We start from the raw sequence: 20762 nt of genomic DNA, 5'->3' as shown, positions 1-20762 counted from the left end.
TGAAGCAGTTTAATTCTCAGCCATGTGGATTACATTCCTAATGTTAGTAGGAAATCATGGTAGGTTGTTTTTTTTTTTAATAAAAGAAACATCAGTTATTATTGATAGAGGAAGCTTTGTTTCTCGAGTTTTTATTTGGACAAGAATAAATCCCTCCATCTGAAAAGGTCTTGCTGGTTTATCAGGTATCTCATTGTTTCTTGGTACCCCTCCCTACCCGCCCCCCCACCCCCTTTTAAGGCTTTAAGCTGAGATTAGAAGCACCTCATTCTGTATAATTCAAACGTTTTTTCTCGCCTCGGCCCTACCCAAAGGGAAAACAGGTTTTTAAAACCTTAACAGTTCTCCTTCCTTTCAACCTACTCTTCTGATTGTTGTGCAACCCCGGCAAGCTAGACCTCTAGCAATTAAGGCAGGTATAAACCTGCTCCTCTTCAGTTTCCTAGTGAGAGAATTGGAAAGTTTTCAGCTTCGAAGAGACTAGAAACAATGCTTTCTGTTTTGAAATAGAGTTCTTAACCTGCAAGTAAGATCTTCTGTGGGTGGCGTGCACCATGGCAGAGGAATCTCAGTAAGCCTTGGTTATCAGGGGATTTTTTTTTTTTTTTTTTTTTTTTCCCTTTAAAAAAAAAAAGTTGAATGTTTTTACAGAGACTTCAAGGGCAGTTGTGAGGATGTTTATATTTCAGACAACCTAAACATTGTTTGGAGCAAAATGAGAGATTTCATTTTAGGACAAGCAAGTTGATGAATTGCAGTCAGCATCTAGTTCTCAAAGAAGGCATTTTTACTGGGGGCTGTTAGTCTAGACGTACAAAGGAGAAAGAGGGGAGAGCATTCGCACTCTAACACTCGTCTTTTACATGGTACCTTGGCCAACGCAATAAATAGTTCACAATAAATCAGACTTGCAAATGGTCATTCGTCTACTCACTCGGGGAGCAAAGTGATTTATATCGCCCAAGTCATAAAGAATACCGATTTATTTATTTTCCTACTTAGGCTCTTTCAAGCTGGTAAAACATTTTGTGGGCCAGTAAATGTTTGGTACCAACTGGCAAAACATCAAGAGGCATATCAAATCTGACCCTGAATGACGCTGTTTTGTTGTATAGGAAATACTTTTTGACTTAACCCCTGACCTCTGACACTGCAAAGGTTAAAGAATAAGGAGAAAGCCAAGTAGAAACCAATGTTTAACCCTGCAATGAAGTAACTCAAGGATATCACAGCACAGGAATATAATAGAGGAGGAACCATAAAAGAGTTTGGGGGAAGGGTAAAATTGCAGGACAGAAGAAGCATATCAAAAGGGTTATTAGCTGTAAACAGGTGAAGTAATTAGCTTAGCTAACAGTTATAATAAGAGAATATGGACAAGATGAAGTCAGCTGTTTCTTGGCAAGGAATGTCTCCTAGAGACGATCTAACTTCTAACAAGTAAGAGAACATCACTCAATTTAGGGCAATTTATAAAATCGAAAAAGGCAAAATTTAGTGTATCTGCATGTGACAGATTTGCTCTAGGAGTTTTTTAAAAAGTATGATTGTTTTTAACTGTGGGGAATTCTGTGGATTAGGCTAAATATGAAATGGCAGTGTCTACCTGTTTTTTCTCTTCATATTGCATAAAGTTTTTTCTATCCATTTTGATGCGAACCAGCTAAAAACCAATTATTTATTCAATATATAAACGTTCTTCCTACTATCCAAACTTGCTGACTTAAATTAATATGGAACAAATAGAAATGGGCTTTAAAACCTGGTCTTGCTAAGAAAATCCTTACTGTTTGACCGGAAATATGTTGCTTTGTCTAAGATACTTCCTTTCCATTTAGGCAATCTTTGATGGCCACTCAAATGTCTGTTGAGTCATTTTTTATTGACTGCTATTATTATTGATGTTTTCATAAGGTTTATTCAAAAGTCATATTTCAGGATAATGAAAAACGTTAGGTACAATTGTGATTAAGATCCAGAAATGGTCTGTCTGTTCCTTGACCACAGATGCAACCGTTTTGTACCATTTTCTACTTGTGGAAAACAATAGGAAAAGGTTTCTCCTTATGCCATACATAAGCACATCTGGAATATAATCATTAAGCAGCCTTTAACCTAATCCTAATTGTCTTTAAAAACTGCTTTGCATGAAAATAAGAACAGTTTTGGAAATATCAAAATAAATTTCCTTCTTCCGGGTGCTTTCTTCACGCAAATATACGTCTGCTACATGTTTAGCTGTTTTTAAACGTGGGGCTCCTTCAGTCACCATTTACTGTTGCACAATTGGAGCTTGCATGGAAAATTAATCAAACCCGTGACCCTCAGACATCATGACTTAGGGGATCCTGGAACTTGCATTGTTAGTTCTTCATAGAATGATTTCTCTATCTTGAAAGTGTAACTCCCATCTCAAGGTTTTTTTTTTTTTAATTAGCCCTTGAAGAGAAATATGTAGTTTTCCGGGGACCAGTGTTAACCTTCGTTGCGATATTTTCAGTGACAGAACTCTGATCGAGGGCTCAAATGAGACAAACAGGAGTACATTTTAGGAATCTAAATGTCACGTTAATGTCTTTTGGGGACTCTGTTTAGTAATAAGTCCCTGCATGGCGCAAACAGTTAAGCACTCAACTCCTAACCAAAATTTTGGTGATTTGAACCCACCCAGAGGTGCCTCGGAAGAAAGGCCTCACAGTCTGCTTCCCAAAGGTCACAGCCTTAAAAACCCTATAGAGCAGTTCTACTCTGACACGCATGGGGCCACCATGAGTCAGAATCAACTCTACGGCAACTGGTTTTAGTTTAATAGTAGATTTTTTTTCTTTCTCAAGAATCCTAAAGAGAGAAACACAAAATGAGTAACTGTAATTAATAATCACAGTTCTGCACTATAGTCATGCAGGATTTTTACTCTTTTTCAAAGTTTTCCCATCTGGTTGTCACATTTTTTTCTCACACAATCCTGCAGTGCCTATAAACCAAAAATGGAAATAAGGCCCAGGTGGTTAAGAGCTACTACGGCTGCTAACCAAAAAGTCGGCAGTTCAAATCCACTCGGCGCTCCTTGGAAACCCTATGGGGCAGCTCTCCTCTGTCCTATAGGGCAGTTCCACTCTGTCCTATAGAATCGCTTTGAGTCGGAATTGACTTGTCGGCCACAGGTGTGGTTTGGTTTGGTTATATAACCAGTGAGGACCAGAGTTGGGACTGGAGGTCAGTGACAGCTACAATCAACTTTCTTTACATTACCCGTGCCCCAAAAGACCTCAAAACTGCCTTCAAAATTAAGTTCATGGTAACACACGCAAAGAAACCCTGGTGGCGTAGTGGTGAAGAGCTACGACCGCTAACCAGAAGGTCGGCAGTTCGAATCCACTAGGCACTCCTTGCAAACTCAATGGGGCAGTTCTGCTCTGTTCTGTAGGGTTGCTATGAGTTGGAATCAACTCAAAGGCGGTGGGTTAACACATGCAAAGTAATTCCGATGCTTTTGTATGCATAAAGGCCCGATCCCATTGGGCATGGGATCATCATGAGTTGGGGCCTACTCGATGGCAACTAACAACAACCATCACCACCACAAAGCTAAAGTAAAGAAAACATGGGCACAAATGCTATAAATATCCTAACTTCTTAGACTCCTTTTGAAAAACATGTTTCAATTCCGGCATTTCCACCAGAAATCCTTGTATTTGTCAGATTATGTGGTTTATATATATTTCATTTACCATGTTAAAAAAAATCTGCTATAAAATTTTCCTATTTGGAGGAAATAATCACTTTCCATTAAGTTAAACAGCACCAATCCATTTTAAATTAAATATCTCACAGAGAAATATAAAAACTGTTTTCTGCTCTTGTGGGTTGCTAAGATGGAACTTGAAAAATTGGTTCCTGGTCCTTGCTGCTAAGGAGAGTTCCATTGAGACAGAACTGGCTCAAGATATTTGTGAATTTGAAACACTCTTAAGTCCTTAAGGAGTTGAACATGTTAAGATGATAGAAAGAGTGTATCATTCATTAAACTGTGACTATCCTTTCTAGATTACCAGGTATTTGTAGGTTTATTGGTAAGATGGCTTGAATTACAAGTATATTTTCAGCTTACAGCATTATGTAATAAAAGAGTTGCAGAATTTTTTGCAGTTGAAAAAAAAAATCTGTACTCAATAAAACTGACACGAACTTCTGTGATTATGTATTCCTTTCAAAAGGAGCCCTGATGGCACAATGGTTAAGCACTCAGCTGTTAACCCTAAGGTCCGAGGTTCAAACCCACCAGCCGACCTGGTGATCTACTCCTGTAAAGACTACAGCTTAGGATACCTTATGGGGCAATTCTGCTCTATCCTGTAGGGTCAATATGAGTCAGAATCGACTCAACGGCACACAGCAACAACTACACACAAAGTAGGGCATCATGGTGACACATCCCCTAACATTTGCAGGGAGAGCGTTTCCACTTCCCAGTTCCATTTCAGAATCACGGCTTCCCTTCCACTGCAGCCCTGCTGTTTTGTCTGCAACTGAAAATTAAACCCAGAACTTCAGCCCTGGGCTTTAAATTCCGAACCTTCCTCCAGCACACACCCTCACCAGTGTTTGTGTGGTACAGTCAGTGGTAAACTCTGAAGACATTTTAAAAGTCCATCAAGCATTAGGGATTAAGATTGGCTATTGGGCTCTTTTCTTCCTCCTTTTTAATCACTTAGCTATAGTTTACACTGGGTGACCAAAAGCCAAAAACCAAACCCAGTGCCGTCGAGTCGATTCCGACTCATACCGATCCTATAGGACAGAGTAGAACTGCCCCATAGAGTTTCCGAGGAGCGCCTGGCAGATTTGAACTGCCGACCCTTTGGTTAGCAGCCATAGCACTTAACCACTACGCCACCAGGGTTTCTGCACTGGGTGAAGCAAACTGTTAAGCACTAGACTATTAACCAAGAGGTTGTTGGTCCAAAGCCACCCCCAGGCACCTTGGAAGAAAGGCCTGACGATCTGCTTCCAAAAGGTCACAGACATGAAAACTCTGTGGAGCAGTTCTGCTCTGAAACACATGGGGTTACCATGAATCCGAATCAACTCCATCACAACTGCTATATGGTTTAGCGGTAGTGTACCCCAAGGTATATACCACATGGGTTGTTTTGAACCAAATATAAAGAATGGTGATATGTGCAGACTAAGCTCTGGGTTTTAGTGGGGTTTTTTCATGCTTAGTCAAAGCAATGGAAGCAATCCATATAATTGAACTGTATTCAATTCCTTTTTTTTATTTTTTATGAATGGAAGAAAAACTAAGGCAAGATGAGTATGATTTTCCAACAATCATGATAAAAATATAGTTTACAAACTCTGTCCACTCCCCTTCCTTCTCACCAGCTTTCCACCAAAGAACTTACATGTCCTGCCTCATATGGCGCAGCCTCAGTTGACTTGGTAAAGTAGTGGTGCGAATGGCTGGGAGCTGTTCGCTGTTTAAGGGCCGTAGTTGCTGGTGCTCATAAAAATGTCTCTGTGCACTCCCACTTTGAAAAGTTCTTTTATGGTGCAGTCCTGAAGCCCCATTCCAATGGGTAAATTTCCATGACCAGAGAACTACTATTTGCTCAGTAGCCCTGTTGAGGTGTGTACAACTCTTGCCTACAGTATTTCATCCTCCTTAGTCCTTGAAAAGAGTCCCTGGGTGGTGCAAACCAAAAGGTTAGAGGTTCGAGTCCACCCAGAGGTGCCTCCGAAGAAAGTCTCGGTAATCAACTTCTAAAAAATTGACCATTGAAAACCCTGTGGAGCACAGTTCTACTCTGCCACATAGGGGGTCACCATGAGTTGCAATCGACTCACCGGCAACTGTGGTTTAGTTCATTATTTGAAACTTATTCTTGGCGCTACACAAGCTCAAAGTTCTTTTGGTCATACATTGCAAATGTGAAATAATTTTTAAAAACATCTCAGGGTGTAAGCTAATGTGTACAATGAGTGCCAGTGTCTTCTAAGTCCCTGAAGAAAACTGAAATTAGGGGTCTACTCTGCTTCAGAAATAAGATTCTTTGGGAATGTCAAAGCCAGTCATTTACTTCCCTCCTCACCTGCTTCTGTTCCCTCTTTCCACTGCACAAGGGCCCTGTGTCAAGTCTGGCCAGACCCTGACACTTGGAGTGGGTTTTCCAACTTATCTTCCTTCTTAGCAGGGAGGTTCTTTCTTCTCTTAATGACACCACACTTTCGTCACAGTAACGACACAAGTAGCAAAAGCCCATATATCACGGGGAAGGTGTGCAGCGGTAAGCAGTGCCACGCGCCAGCCAACGTCTTCTGCTTGGCATTCATACCCTGGTGGCGTAGTGCTAACCAAAAGGTCAGTAGTTGGACTCCACCAGGTGCTCCTTGGAAACTCTATGGGGTAGTTCTACTCTGTCCCATGGGGTCGGAATCGACTCAGGGGTAACAGGTTGGGGTTTTTTTGTTTGTTTTTTGTAGGGTAGCCATGCAGGGCTATGCCAAGAAGAGAGAGCTCTCTGTTAACTAGACATTTGAGAGAACTCTCGTTCTGAGCACTTGAGAGCCAACGTTATCTCCAAAAATTAAATGGAGTGAGACTCCCACCTCTGACATCCTAGCACTATTGTTGTTAGCTGCTGTCAAGTTGGCCCCCAACTCGTGGCAACCCCATGCACGATAGTACAGAATGCTGCCCGGTCCTGCACCATATCCATGATCGGTTGCAGATCAGAACCATTGTGATCCATAGGATTTTCATCAGGTGATTTTTCAGAAACAGTCAGGCCTTTCTTCTTAGCCTATAAGCCCTGCCTGAAACCTGTTCAACATTATAGCAACACACAAGCCTCCATTGACAGATGGGTGGTGGCTCCTCATGGGTCGCATTGGCCGGAAATTGAAGCCGGGTTTCCTGAATGGAAGGTGAGAGTTCTACCACTGAACCACCAATGTCTCACTCTAGCGCTATAAAAAAATCCAATACTTATTGACAGCTACTGGTACAAGACTTTTCCAGTCAGCAGAAAGGATACACTAAGAAAACACTTATTTGTGTTATATTAAGAACTGTTAGGAGCTCCGGTGGCACTATGGTTAAGCACTTGGCTGCTAACAAAAGGTCAGAGGTTCAAACTCACTAGCGGCTCCATGGGAGAAAAGACCTGGCAATCTGCTCTCAGAGAGATTACTTCCTAGGAAACCCAATGGGGCAGTTCTAGTCCATCCTGTAGGATCACTTTGAACTGGAATTGACTCCACAGCATACAACAGCAACACAAAGAACTGTTAATAAAGAAAGTAATACCAGAGCCTGTCGCTTTCAGCTGAGTTGTGTCTGAGGGATTTGCGTAAACCACTTAAATATCAGGAGCTTCACCAACTCAAACCAAGCAAAGTTTCTGGGAACGTTTTGAAAGGCTGATCATATTCCATCTAGTACAAGGTCTCTGTAAGTTCATGGCCTTAGGATTCTGTTTCTTTCAGGATTTGGAAGTACTTTGGTTTCCAGATTGAATAGAAAATTCAAGTAATTAGAAATAGCATAATCACTGCTAGATCCAGGAGAATTTCCAGCTTGACCGAGTTCTATTAATGTTTTAACTGTGAGGAGGAATAAAATATACCTGCTGGCTTTTATTCTGTGGTCTGCATCCGGGTAGTAAGCCAGGTCCACACTTCATCCCATAATGATAAGTGAGTCGTTTGTGAATGGATGAAAATTGTCTCTAACAGCTTAGCGACATTCTGGAACTTAGATTTTAAGTGAAAAGACAAGGTCATACGGTCGCTGAACCTTGACTTGTCTCTCTTTCGTCTGTCCTTGGCTTTGATCATGCTACATCCTCCTTTGTGGCCGAGACTCCAGAGAGAGTCTCAGGGTCATGGCCCGTTGCCTAGTCAAGAGGTATAAACCTGCTGCTTAAATATGTAAAGCCTGCAGTTTGGGGGTTGAGAATAGAGGGGAGGTAGCTTCATACGTTCCACATTTCCCACATAACCCAAAGCAGACTAAACAAAACCAGTGTGAAATCTCAGGACTTGATGCTGCTCTGGTTATATTTTTGAAGCTGTAATCCATTCATTTGTATGTGTGTTTATTCCCAGGATTTACAACTCTCTTCGTCTTTTGGGGGAAGAGAACGTTTGAACCCCTTTGCAGAGGGTTTGCAGAAAGCAGCGGGCTGTGATTAAAGCCCAGGATACAGTGTATGTGTCTGTGTGTGTGTGTCTGTGTATGTCTGTGTGTGTGTGTGTGTGTGTGTTCTCATGTGCGTTTGTGAGTGCCCATTCATGGGGGCTTTTTTTCCTCCCTTTTGCTGTTCTTGTTCACAAGCGTCACACATGGTAGCATTTAGGAGCTCTTCACAGCTGAAGTGTTTCAAACACTAATGAATGGAAGTTTGGTCATATAATGCAGACAAGCTTTAAGGCATGCTTTACTGAATGGTGTACTGTAGTGACCTGGGAAAGGAAGAGAGGTATAAATCGTGTCAGTTAGCCACCCAGACAAAATGAAGCCATGTGGAAAATCAAATCTATTAAGGTATGAGGACTGTTATAAGCTGTTTTCAGCTGGCCATTCTTAAAGGGGCTTCGTTTGCTGCACAAGTAAATGTTTACCTATTCTCCTAGATCTTTTTCTGCAGTCCCAGGAGACAATGTACAGCGTTTGATAAAAATCATCCTCTCACTAACGACGCTTTTATCAGAAATGTTTATTGTCTCCGCTTTACCACCCATGTCCTGAAAGGTACTGCACATTTGTTAAATAAGCAAAAGGAAAGAGGGCTGCACAGCTCAAGCAGGCTTGCAGAAACCCCAACAAATTCCAGAGCCATAAGGAGTCAGAAAAAAAGGAAAAGGGAAGGAGTAGTTAGATTTATATGAAGAGGAGGCCCTGCAAAAACATATATATTAGATTTTCTCTGCCTGGCCAGCCCACCATTCAATGTTTGGTCAATGTGGATTTAGTGTTGAGATCGAGCAGTTACGCCAAACTTGGTCATCATCTTAAAATGTGCTTTAATAAATACAAGAACCAGGAAATAGATTTGCAAAGGAAGCTAATAGCCCACTCCTGCAGCTCTTTCGCAGACTCTGACTTGCTACCACGTTGTCTTGGCTCTGTGGCACAGGGGTTATACACAGGCCCTACTCTGTGTCTTTGGCCATGTTGCTGTTGTTAGGTGCTATTGACTCATAGCGACCTCATGTGTGTGATACAGTAGAACGGCCACATAGAGCTTTCTAGGCCATAATCTTTACAGAGCAGATCTCCAGATCTTTGTCCGCAGAGCCACTGGCTGGGTGGGTTTGAACCATCAGCCTTTCAGTTACCAGCCAAACACTTTTGCACCACCAGGGCTCCTTTTTTGGGCCTGTCACTTGTCTGTTTCTCGGTTTTCTCAGCTGTAAAATGGAAATAATAACAGACAGTTCCTAAAACCACTTAGAACTGGGCTCCATAGGGTTTTCATGGCTGTGACCTTTCAGAAGCAGATTGCCAACCTTGGGGGGCAGGGGCTGGAAGCACCAGCTTTTTGCCTAATAGCTGAGCGCTTAACCATTTGCATCACCCAGGGACTTCTTTAAAGCCATCTTGTAAGCACTATAAGGCATCCCTAGGCGGTGCAAGCAGTTTATGCACTTGGCTGCTAACCGAAATGTTGGCAATTCAAGTCCACCCAGAGATGCCTCCAAGAAAGCCCTGGCGATTGGCTTCTGAAATATTAGCCATCGAAAACCTGATGGAGTGCAGTTCAGCTCTGACAAACATGGGGTTGCCTTGAGTCAGAGCTCTATGGCAACTGGGTTTTTTAAAACACTATAAAAGTATTAACTATTATTACCAATATCTGGAGGAGGGGTTTATTTATGCCTTAAGAAAGGATCCTTTAACTGTATTTTTTTCTTACTTATATGCTGGTTCCTGGAGCTGATGACTGGCATGCTGTCAGGGAAAAATCTCTTCATTTCTTTTTTACTCTAGTTGGTGAGTAAGCTTACATTGGGCTGACATTCTCTGCATGGGAAAACAATTGAATTTGCTGATCAGCCGCCATGATGTTAAGCCTTAAGTCAACAGTGGCTAATGACTGCTCTGGGAAAAAACAACACCTTGATTCCTCAATTACAGTTTAAGAAGCCCTGGGAGTGAGGTGCTTGCCAACCCTCCTCATCCCCTTTTGAAGCGAGCATAATGTGCTGTGGAAACAGGTCACCTCTGAGCTATTTGCTAGAACAGCCCACACAATAATGGTTGTTGTACTCTGTGTTTTCCAGGAGGAGACTGAGGAGACTTCCTCGCAAGAGTCTGCGGAAGAGGATTAGGGGACGCCAACCTTCGATTTCTACCTCAGCAGCAGTTGGATCTTTTGAAGGGAGAAGACACTGCAGTGACCACTTATTCTCTATCGCCATGGTCTTTCCACTTTCATCTGGGGTGGGGTAGGGTGGGCGGGGGAGGGGCGGGGGAGGGGGGGAGAAATCACATAACCTTAAAAAGGACTATATTAATCACCTTCTTTGTAATCCTTTCACAGTCCCAGGTTTAGTGAAAAACTGCTGTAACACAGGGGACACAGTTTAACAATGCAACTTTTAATTACTGTTTTCTTTTTCTTAACCTACTAATAGTTTGTTGATCTGATAAGCAAGAGTGGGTGGGTGAGAGAAACGTCGAATCGGGTTTACTCAATCACTGCACTGCATAAACAAGGCACGAGTCACTCTCGTGACATTGGGCATTCATGTAGGAAAGGTGCGATGTGTAACACCGTGGACACCTCAAACACCACCCCGACCCACTCGCCGCCGTAGTGAATCCCGTTAGAACACCAAAGATAAGGAATAGATACTACTCTCTTTTTCGTATAATCTTGTAGACATTTACTTGATGATTTTTAACTTTTCTTTCTAAACGAGACGAAATGCTGATGTATCCTTTCATTCAGCTAACAAAACCAGAAAAGGTGATGTTCATTTTTCAAAAAGGGAAGTAAGCAAACAAATATTGCCGACTCCTATATTTATGGCTGCCACACATATCAGCAGGAGTAATAAATTTACTCATAGCTCTCATTTTCAGGAAAACACCCATCTGGGTAGAATCTGCTTCCTATGGAGCCAGATGCTATTTAGCAATAAATAACACTTGTCAGCCTCAAAGCCTTTCAGGAATCCAGACAAGTAAACTTATCCTCTGTGTAATTTAATGAAAAGGTACAACAGAATAATACATGATGACCTCACCTGAATTATGAGGTGGGAGGAGTGAAATCTAAATTTCTTTTCTATAGTTCTCCTACAGTTGAAAGAAAGAAAGAAAAAGGCAGTCTCTCTTTTCATCATGTATCAGTTTCCGTGAAAGACCTGAATACCACTTACCTCAAATCAAGCTTATGTGTTACCTCCAGTAACACGTTTGACATAGGATGGTTGACCGAGGTGCCTTACTTCCGCTTCAGTTCACCATCTCTTCATTCAAACTGCACTTTTAGCCAGAGATGCAATATACCCCACTACTCAATACTACCTCTGAATGTTACAATTTACAGTCTAGTACTTATTACATGCTGCTATATCCAAGCAATGCAAGAAAAGAAAAACTTACTGGGTAGGTGATTCTTATCATCTACGTTTCTTTTTGTACACTTAATTACAGTTAAAGAATCAATCTCCTTACTGTGTTTCAGCATGGCTATGTATTTTTCTTTGTTTTTGTTTTTGTTTTAATTAAATTTTTACCCATACTTGTTTCAGCTTCTCTGCTAGATTTCTACATTAACTTGAATATTTTTTTAACCAAGTCGCTCCTAGGTTCTTAAGGATAATTTTCCTCCATCACACTACACATCACACTAAAATTGACTGTAATGTTTAAATATGACCCTCCAAGTTTGTACCTCAAATGAATTTTTTAAGGAAATGGACTAATTGACTTGCAAAGACCTACCTCCAGACTTCAAAAGGAATGAACTTGTTACTTGCAGCATTCATTTATTTTTCATTGTTTGAAATAGTTCAAATGCAGCTATCCCTAATCAAAACTATTTTTGTAAAAGAAATTTGATAGAAAGGAACACATTTTTAAATACTTTTGCAAAATAAAATAAAATAAAGGCAGCCTTCAAAGAAACTTGAAGCTTTGTAGGTAATAATGCAACAAGCTCAGCTTTGGCATGAAGCAATCAAGAATATGTGTTTTTAAGATTAGTAGAATATAAGGAAATGCTTGACAAATATTTTCATGTATTTTACACAAATGTGATTTTTTTGTAATATGTCTTGACCAGATTTATTTTAAACGCTTCTTATGCAGAGTTTTTATTCTTTTCTCTCCTTGTGAGTGTGCCGACTTTTTAACATGGTATTATCAACTGGGCCAGGAGGTAGTTTCTTGTGGTGGCTTGTGTCAGTGTGGCTTTTAATAGTGAAGCCAAATGAAACTCAAAATCATCTCTCTTCCAGCCGCTTCAGGGAGGCAGTTTCAGAAGCTACATGCCTCCCTGAGACTGGCAGATTGCTCACTGTTATGAATCACCAAAGGAGCTATGGAGAGAATTAAACCTCAACGTTACTGGTCACTGTGCATTAAATAAGCAAATAAACAGTGGTTTGTAAAAATAAAAATTCCCTTCCATATCTTTGGTTGGGCCTTTTTAGAAACCTCATTGGCCAGCTCCTAGAACTGAAGCCGTTGCTCATGTTGGCCAAACTCGGACTGCCGAGCAATTTCCATCTCTGATGAAGTTACTCTTTTATTTCCTATACATTGTACAATCAAAACACACAACTACCTCTTAAGTCCCAGTATACCTCATTTTTCATACTGAAAAGCAAAAAAAAATGCTTGTGGCCAATGGAACAGCAAGAACATCATAAAATTTATATATATATAGTTTATTTTTGTGGGAGATAAATTTTATAGGACTGTTCTATGTTGTTGTTGGTTGCAGCAAAGTTAAGACTGGACATTTAACTTTTCTACCATTTCTGCAAGTTAGGTATGTTTGCAGGAGAAAAGTACCAAGATGTTTAACTGCAGTTGACTTTCTCCCTGTTCCTTTGAGTGTCTTCTAACTTTATTCTTTGTTCTTCATGTAGAGTTGCTATGATTGTACTTTGAATCGCTTGCTTGTTGAAATATTTCTTTAGTGGATTATCACTGTCTGTTCTGCACAATAAACATAACAGCCTCTGTGATCCCCGTGTGTTTTAATTCCTACTCTTCGTCACAACTCCATTGAGTCATAAGGAAGGGGAGTTCACAAGTGGTTTTGTTGCACCCACACCATTGGGCACACAAAAATACTGACATGAAGTGTGTCTTTAAGCATGATACCTCTTACAGCAACTGCCCTTAACTCACCTTTGGTAGTCTGATTTTTAATTCTATGAAGGCAATCTTAGAAGAAATGTAAAATGTAGTGAAAACTACAAAATCTGTACTTTAGGCTGCATCTACAAAGTTTGTAAAACACATAATCTACATACCAGTCATCTTTGAAGTAGCATTTGGAGAGAGATCCAAACATTTGGTGAAAAGAGCAAGAAACAAAAGCCACAAACATTTTATGAAACAGCAGTTTTTTTTTTTTTTACTGTGGTAAGAATATCTGTAACAAAACATTTTGCCAACTCAACAATTTTTATCTGTATAATTCTGTGACACTGGTTACATTCATCATGTTATGTAATCGTCATCACTATCCTTTTCCACATTATTTAACTAGGAAACATTTATCCTATATATAACCATTAACACAGTCAGAATTATTCTACCACGTTTCAGGTGATCTTTACACCTCGTTTACTGGTTATGAATAAATCCAGGATTTTTAACAAGCTAAATCCTTTGGTTTGTCCTGCCACCATTGACACTCAGACTCTTTCTTCACTTATTATTTCATTCATGTATTCTGACAACTAATCATTTGTGAGTGCCTGCTGTGTGCGAGGCCCCAGACCCAGACCATGATGTCTGCCCTTCAGAAGACCCTCTCACTGGATAAAATAATGAAGGTGTAGACATAACAATACAGACAATGTGTGAAAGGCACTAAATAAATTGTCTAGACAACAAGTTGCAAGAACTCAGAGGAGAGAAAACCATTTCTGCTGGGGTTGATCACTTAACTACATCATTAGTTCAGCCCAATAATAGACAAGCCAAACATTTAATATAACCCATACTTCATTTTTATTAATATAGACAAGTACGTAAGCAATTGCTTGTTGAATATTAACCAAAAGGGAATTTTAGGCTTGAAAAAGAATAAAAGGATATATTATGTCCACGATGAGATAAGTAGATGTATAGGATAAAATATACACCCTGCTTTGGAGTTGATTTCTCACTGAATGATCTCTGAATCAGGTTATTTTAGAAAAATTAAAATACCACTTTCCCGCAATGGGTTGTTCACTTATGAAGGTTATTATGTGAAGAATTCTTATGAGTTTAAATCTAGATTGAAAGAGGGTGTCCAAAAAAAAAAAAAAAAATTCAGCTAATACCTTCAAATAAGTGTGGAGCTTCTAGTATATACTGGATACTGTCCGGGGCAACAAAGGCAAATAAGACTTTGTTTCTGTCCACAAAGAGACAACACCTTTGCCAAAGGAGCTGTACCCAAAGAGATCTGTGTGAGTAGAGCCTTGGTGAGGCACCCTGAACTCCCTGCCAACACCGAGGAGGAATTCCAGGCCCCCCCACAAAAGGACTTTAGTATCACTAAAGTGGGATCCTGCAGGTACGTGGACATCAAGTCTCAGCCAATGTAGCATTTCATATGGGGGAATGAATGAGTGCTTTTCAACAGGGCTAAGGGTGCTTAGGAGTCCCTGGGTGGTACAAACGGTTAACATGCTTAGCTACTAACCAAAAGTTCAGAGGTTCAAATCTACCCAGAGGCGCCTTGGAAGAAAGGCCTGTTGATCCACTTCTCAAAAATCAGCCACTGAAAACCCTATGGAGCACAGCTCTATATGACATACATGGGGTCACCGTAAATCAGAGTTGACTCAATGGCAACCGGTTTTTTAAGGGTACTCATCTCTTTGGCAAATTCAGTATGGTAAATCGTTTAGGAATATAGGAAAAAAAAAAAAGGAAAACAAAAGAATGACTAATAGTCTAGTCCACGGGGCATGATGCAACATCAGTTGATAGTGAACGGAAGCTTCAGAGGAATGAAATGAGAAGCTTGTGGATGGAGAAGAGGGCAGAATGGATGTACTTCTTAAGTTTTATTTACACAAGATGGTGTTTTATTGAACAATGCTAATAGGTAAGGTCATCCTTGAGATCTAGGAAATCTAGCTTAAAAGGGGAAGAGAAGTTGAAAAGAATCAAAGAGAATTACTTTTGAAATATGTAATACAGGTGGATAACAACAAGAGAGTCTAAAAGGCAATTGTGGCGGTCTACACGTGTAGTCTGAGTTCAGCCATCTGTAAAACTTGGCAATTTGCTCTCTTCCTGAAGTAAATGGGAAATGGTTGTGGATATGACCATCTTCCTGGCTTTCTGCTCCTCCATCCACATCTTCTGCACCCAGGGCCCCACCCATGCTAAGCCAGCCATGCCTCTGTCTTACCCTCATACCAAGTCCCAGCTAGAATCAATGGGATTCTGCCTCATGTTGGTGAGCAATACCCCGCTTCGCATCCAGTTTACAATAGTTGGGTTTCTCTCCTGCCTTTGAGCCTAACTCACCACCTTGATGACCTGGTCGCCACTCCATCTAAGATCGGGCCCCTGCCTTACTCATGCTTGCCTTCCCAGTGCCCTAAGTCCTTCCCTATATTTTCAGCAGCCCTGTGGCTGACCCCTTGCAACGTGTTATTCCCATTTCCCCTCTCATCTGATTACCTATTTCTCACTCTTGGACTTGGCCTGTCCTATGGCTGCTCTGGGCCCCTGGGTCACACAGTTATGTGCTTGGCTACTAACCGAAAGATTGGCAGTTCCAGTACATCCAGAGGCACCTCAGAAAAAAGGCCTGTGGATGTACTTCTGATAAATCAGTCATAGAAAACCTTATGGAGGCCAGTTCTACTTCAACACGCATGGGGTAAGCATGAGTCAGAATCCACTCCATGACAACTGGTTGGGTTTTTTTTTTTTTTTTGATGACCACTCTAGTCCAAGATTAAGCATACATTCTTGGGAACATGGGGTAACGATATTTGGGAATACTGCAGAAAGTTACTTTTTTTTTTTTCAATATAGCCAAGAAGATCTTGGACTATCTTGGAACCCAAGACTGATCATTCCCGGGGGAGGAAATCATTGATTGGCCAGATGTGGGTCACATGTCTGTCCCCGGAGCAGGGCCGGGAGGGGGCTCTGTAGGGAGAGGAGAAGAGGACCAGCCCCGTAAAATGTGTGATGCCCCAAAGAAAAATCAAAGTGCATTTCCAGAAGAAGGGAAAATGGACCCAGGGGAAGGGTTGCACAATGACTGCCCATTATTATGGCATGGCTGTAGGGACTAAGTGAATAGTGGAATGTGGGGTGCAAGAAATGCAAGCAAATCTCCATAAGAGCCATGTACTTACCATCAACATGACTGGAGGACAAATGCCCTAAGTATTGCCTGGTCCTGCTGTGGACTTCTCAGGGACAAGAAAGAAACTTTTGAAGGCACTGAGTTTTGAGGCACTGGTATGCTGTTGTTTCTTAGAACAGAATAACTTGGCCTATCTTAACTGGAACAAATAGTGACAACTCGTTTTCTGCTTACAAAGCATAGTTTCACAAATTTCGTCTTCAGCACCACATTGGGTGATACAGCAAGTATTACTATTATTATCATCACTATCATTATATTTTTCATACAGATGGGTTAACTGAGAGTGTAAGTGACTTGCTTGAGGAGACAGAGCTAGTAAATGGCAGAGCCTCCCTGACTCTAATTCCACACTCTCTCCTCTAGACTAATGAACTCCCATAGAGTAACTTCGGCAAATGCTGCTCCGTATCAGTCTTATCGTGGGTGCACATCCCTAATATTTAATCCTAGCTTCCCAGGCTTAAGTTAGATTTTGCAAAGCTAGTTTTCCAGGTGACCAGCGTGATACCAGCCCACTCAATCTCAGATTCTTCTTCCCCCATCAACTGGAATTCTTCCGTCGCATTGCATAGCATCTGAACCTGGCTATTGATCCCATTTATCGATCCAAGACTACACTTCAGGCAAATAAGAGCTCTCACAGATTTAAGGAATGATCTAATCTGCAGCAAGCAGGCTGACTATACGACCCAGAACATTCCACAAGACCACCAAAGCTTAAGGTCCAATTCCTTTATCTTTAGTCTCCAAATCTGTAGGCTCGGCAACTTTCCTTGTGGCCTTGTATACTTAACTCAGGAACTAGGCAGCCTGATATATGGTTATTTTTTATTACAGTGGGATACATTTAGCTATAAAACAATTATGTTTATCCTATTACCCAGTCAATTTAATTCTGTCATGAAAAATAAAACCTGCAATTCAACCAGCTAATGAAAACATGAAACTTATATAAATCCATAAGATATATTGTACTGCCTTTCTAACTATTGCAGAAAAAGTCAGCTTCACAAAACTAAGATTTTCAAATACCTCTTGAATTTGTCTGCTTTCTCTCCATCTCCGTTGCCGCCACTACAATCCAAGCCACCGTTACCTCTTATATGCTCTATGTAGTCCCAGAGTCCCTGGTTGGTGCAAACGGTTAATTGTCCAGCTGCTAACCAAAAGGTTAAAAGTTCAAGACTACTCACAGGCACCTCCAAAGAAAGGCCTGGCAATCTACATCACAAAAAACCAGTATTGACAACCCTATGGAGCACAGTTCTACTCTGACACGCATTGGGTTGCCATGAGTTGGAATCAACTTGACAACAACTGGTTGTTATTTTGTTGTTGTTGTTGTTATAGGGTCGCTATGAGTTGGACTCGACAACAGAGGGTTTTGGTTGTTTTTGTTGTTGTTGTTTTATGTAGTCTCACCCCACTTCAATTCTTTGTCTACCCAAAGCAAATGTGATGTTTCTAAAAACACAGATCTGATTTTAAAAAATCAAATGCTCTCAGGTAAGATTCATAATTCTTCCTGTGACCTAAATGGCCCAACATGGCTTGGCTCCTGGTTTCTTTTCCAGCCTCAGCTCTTACCAGTCTTCCTCAGCGTGATCTCTCTCACCTCACTGGCCATCATACAAGGTTTTGGAATGGATCATTCTCTTTCCTATAACCTCAGGCCCATCTCACAGGCTCTAGTATGCCCTGCCTGGAATTTTTCCCTTTTCCTGACCTCTCTTACACCATAGCAAATCCCTTTCTTATGATTCAACTCTTAGTTTAAGTGTTTCTCTCTGCGAGGTAACGTCTCTGCTTTTCTCACTCCCTACACCCCCACCTAAACAGATCCTCCTAGAGTATAATACCTTGTACTTCTCCTTAGAAGCAATTATCACAATTGTCATCAACCAGTTGTGTGATTTGTCCCCACTGGATCATGACAGCAAATCTGTCTTGTCACGTTTGTATACCTAGTACCTAGCACAGTAGCTGACCACAGTTGTTGTTGTTAGTGGCCGTCAAGTTCACTCCAGATCATAGTGGCCTTCGGTACAACAGAACAAAATGCACCATCCTCACAATCACCAGCATGTTCAAGTCCATTGCTGTGGCTATTATGCCAGTCCATTTCACTGAGAGTCTCCCTTGCCCTCAAGGACGCTCTACTTCGCCAAACATGATGTCTTCCTCCAGCAATTGATCCCTCCCGATGACAGGTCCAAAGAAAGTGATTCAGACAATATTCCATTGTGATCCATAAGGTTTTCCTTGATTAATTTTCAGAAGCAGGTAGCCAGGCCTTTCTTCCTAGTTTGTCTTAGTCTGGAAGCGTCACTGAAACCTGTTCACCATGGGTGACCCTGCTGGTATTTGAAATACCAGGGGCATAGCTTCCAGCATTATACCAAAAAAAAAAAAACACCCCAAACCCGTTGCCATCTAGTCGATTCTGACTCATAGCGACCCTATAGGACAGGGTAGAACTGCCCCATAGAGTTTTCAAGGAGAACCTGGTAGATTTGAACTGCCGACCTTTTGGTTAGCAGCCGTAGCACTTAACCATCGTGCCACCAGGGTTTCCTCCAACATTATAGCAACACGCTAATGACCACAGTAGCCACTCCAAAACTGCTTAAATGAATGAACAAACCATGCCCGCTTGCCATTGTACTGAGCAAATAGACTCCCAGGCAACCCTTTCCCTGATCTCTCCTATCCTCTGACAGGTGGATAGAGCCTCCTTGCCCCCGCTCAGGCTTCTCTTTCCCTCCCCCACCCATGGCTCTGCACCCCAAACCTCTCTCTATAGCCTTCACTTCGCCCTCAACACACCCAATAAAATCTCTCCTCTCCACCATTCCTATATTTTCAACTTTCTGCCAGCATGTTCATTCCGAAAAACCATCTGATAAACAAATCAGTAACAGGTGCTACATAGACAAACACCTGTCCCAGTGTCTCAGATGTAGCACTGCACTTGAAGCAGACAATAGTTGTTTTGAAAGGCTCAGGATCTCTTCTACCTTCTCCTGGTAACAGTACTACAGCTTTCCTCTGAAGAAAGTCCTCTCTCTTGCTCTCATGAGATTCGATTGAGGATGACAGCTACTCCTTGGCCGCAGGAGAGGCTTTTTGATTTAGGCCAGGCCAGTGGATATACTTCGATCCTCTGATTGTCTCAAGTATAGGCACATTACTCAAGGAAAGTCCATGAAATTCAATGTAATCACTTTTCGGGGACTACCAGGAAAGTGAGTTGTGCTCACTCCAGTAGAATTGAAGCTAGTAGGATGCATGCCTGTAACTTCCGAGGGAAGGGTGGCAAAAAGGAAGGCGCGTTGCAATAGCATGGAATAAGCTAGCAGGAGAATGAAGCCAGCACAAGCAAAGCAGAGATAAGATCTGGAGACAAACCAAGCATTGAAGACATTATTTTGAGCCACCAGACCCTATTGTGCCTAAAGGTTTTCGGTTACATAAGCAAATAAAGTTCCCTTTTTTTTTTTTTTTAAGTTTGTCAGAGTTGGGTTTCTCTCAGTTTCATCCAGAAGAATTCTGACTATGGCATAAGTTAATAAATGAATGGAAAGACCGCAGAACTGACCTTCAGAAGGCTTTAATTCTAGTCTTGGTTCTACAACTCAGCATGAGACCTTGGACAAAGCTCTTTCCTTATCTACAGAACAGGCACAGTGGTTGGATCAGATCTTTAATATCCCTTCTAAGTTTAAACTTCTAGTAGTCTCTGATATACCAAGATGACTACAAAGACCACAAAGGAACTAGTTCCTACTGGTGAGAATTTGAAAGAAAAGCCTGTAAAGGAAATAGTACTGGATGGGGGACCTGTTCTGGGTCAGCATATCTCACGTGTGTGCATCTTCCTATTCTACTTGCAGGTTAGAGAAACAAGGACCTTCCTGGACTGATCATAGAACCTACCAGAGTTTGAAACCAACAAATAGCAACTCCATAGGAGGCAGTGGAATTTCATGAGAGAGCATGTATATTTCTCAGTCACAGGTGGTATATAATAGATTCCGACTCATGGTGACCACAACTGTGTCAAAGTAGAACTGTGCTTCACAGAATTTTCAATGGCTGATTTTCTCAGAAGTAAATTGCCAGGCCCTTCTTCTGAAACATCTCTGGGTGGACTCCTACCTTTGACCTTTTGGTTAG

The 20762-nt window shown here is 41.3% G+C and overlaps 1 protein-coding gene across 1 annotated transcript in view; it reads left to right on the top strand.

Annotated features, from left to right (window-relative positions):
* The window catches only part of HMGA2 (high mobility group AT-hook 2), a 156968-nt gene extending 146524 nt beyond the window's left edge, over positions 1-10444 (top strand). Inside the window, exon 5 of the mRNA XM_010598565.3 lies at positions 10291-10444. Coding sequence (XP_010596867.1) covers positions 10291-10338 — 48 coding nt within the window. The 3' untranslated portion in view covers positions 10339-10444. The remainder of the gene's footprint in view (positions 1-10290) is intronic.
* Positions 10445-20762: the final 10318 nt, after the last annotated feature.

This window comes from Loxodonta africana, chromosome 4 (assembly GCF_030014295.1).
Source record: "Loxodonta africana isolate mLoxAfr1 chromosome 4, mLoxAfr1.hap2, whole genome shotgun sequence".
NCBI classification, from domain to species: domain Eukaryota; kingdom Metazoa; phylum Chordata; class Mammalia; order Proboscidea; family Elephantidae; genus Loxodonta; species Loxodonta africana.
The sequence above is the reverse complement of the archived record's forward strand: the minus strand, read 5'-3'. Positions and strand labels throughout refer to the sequence as shown.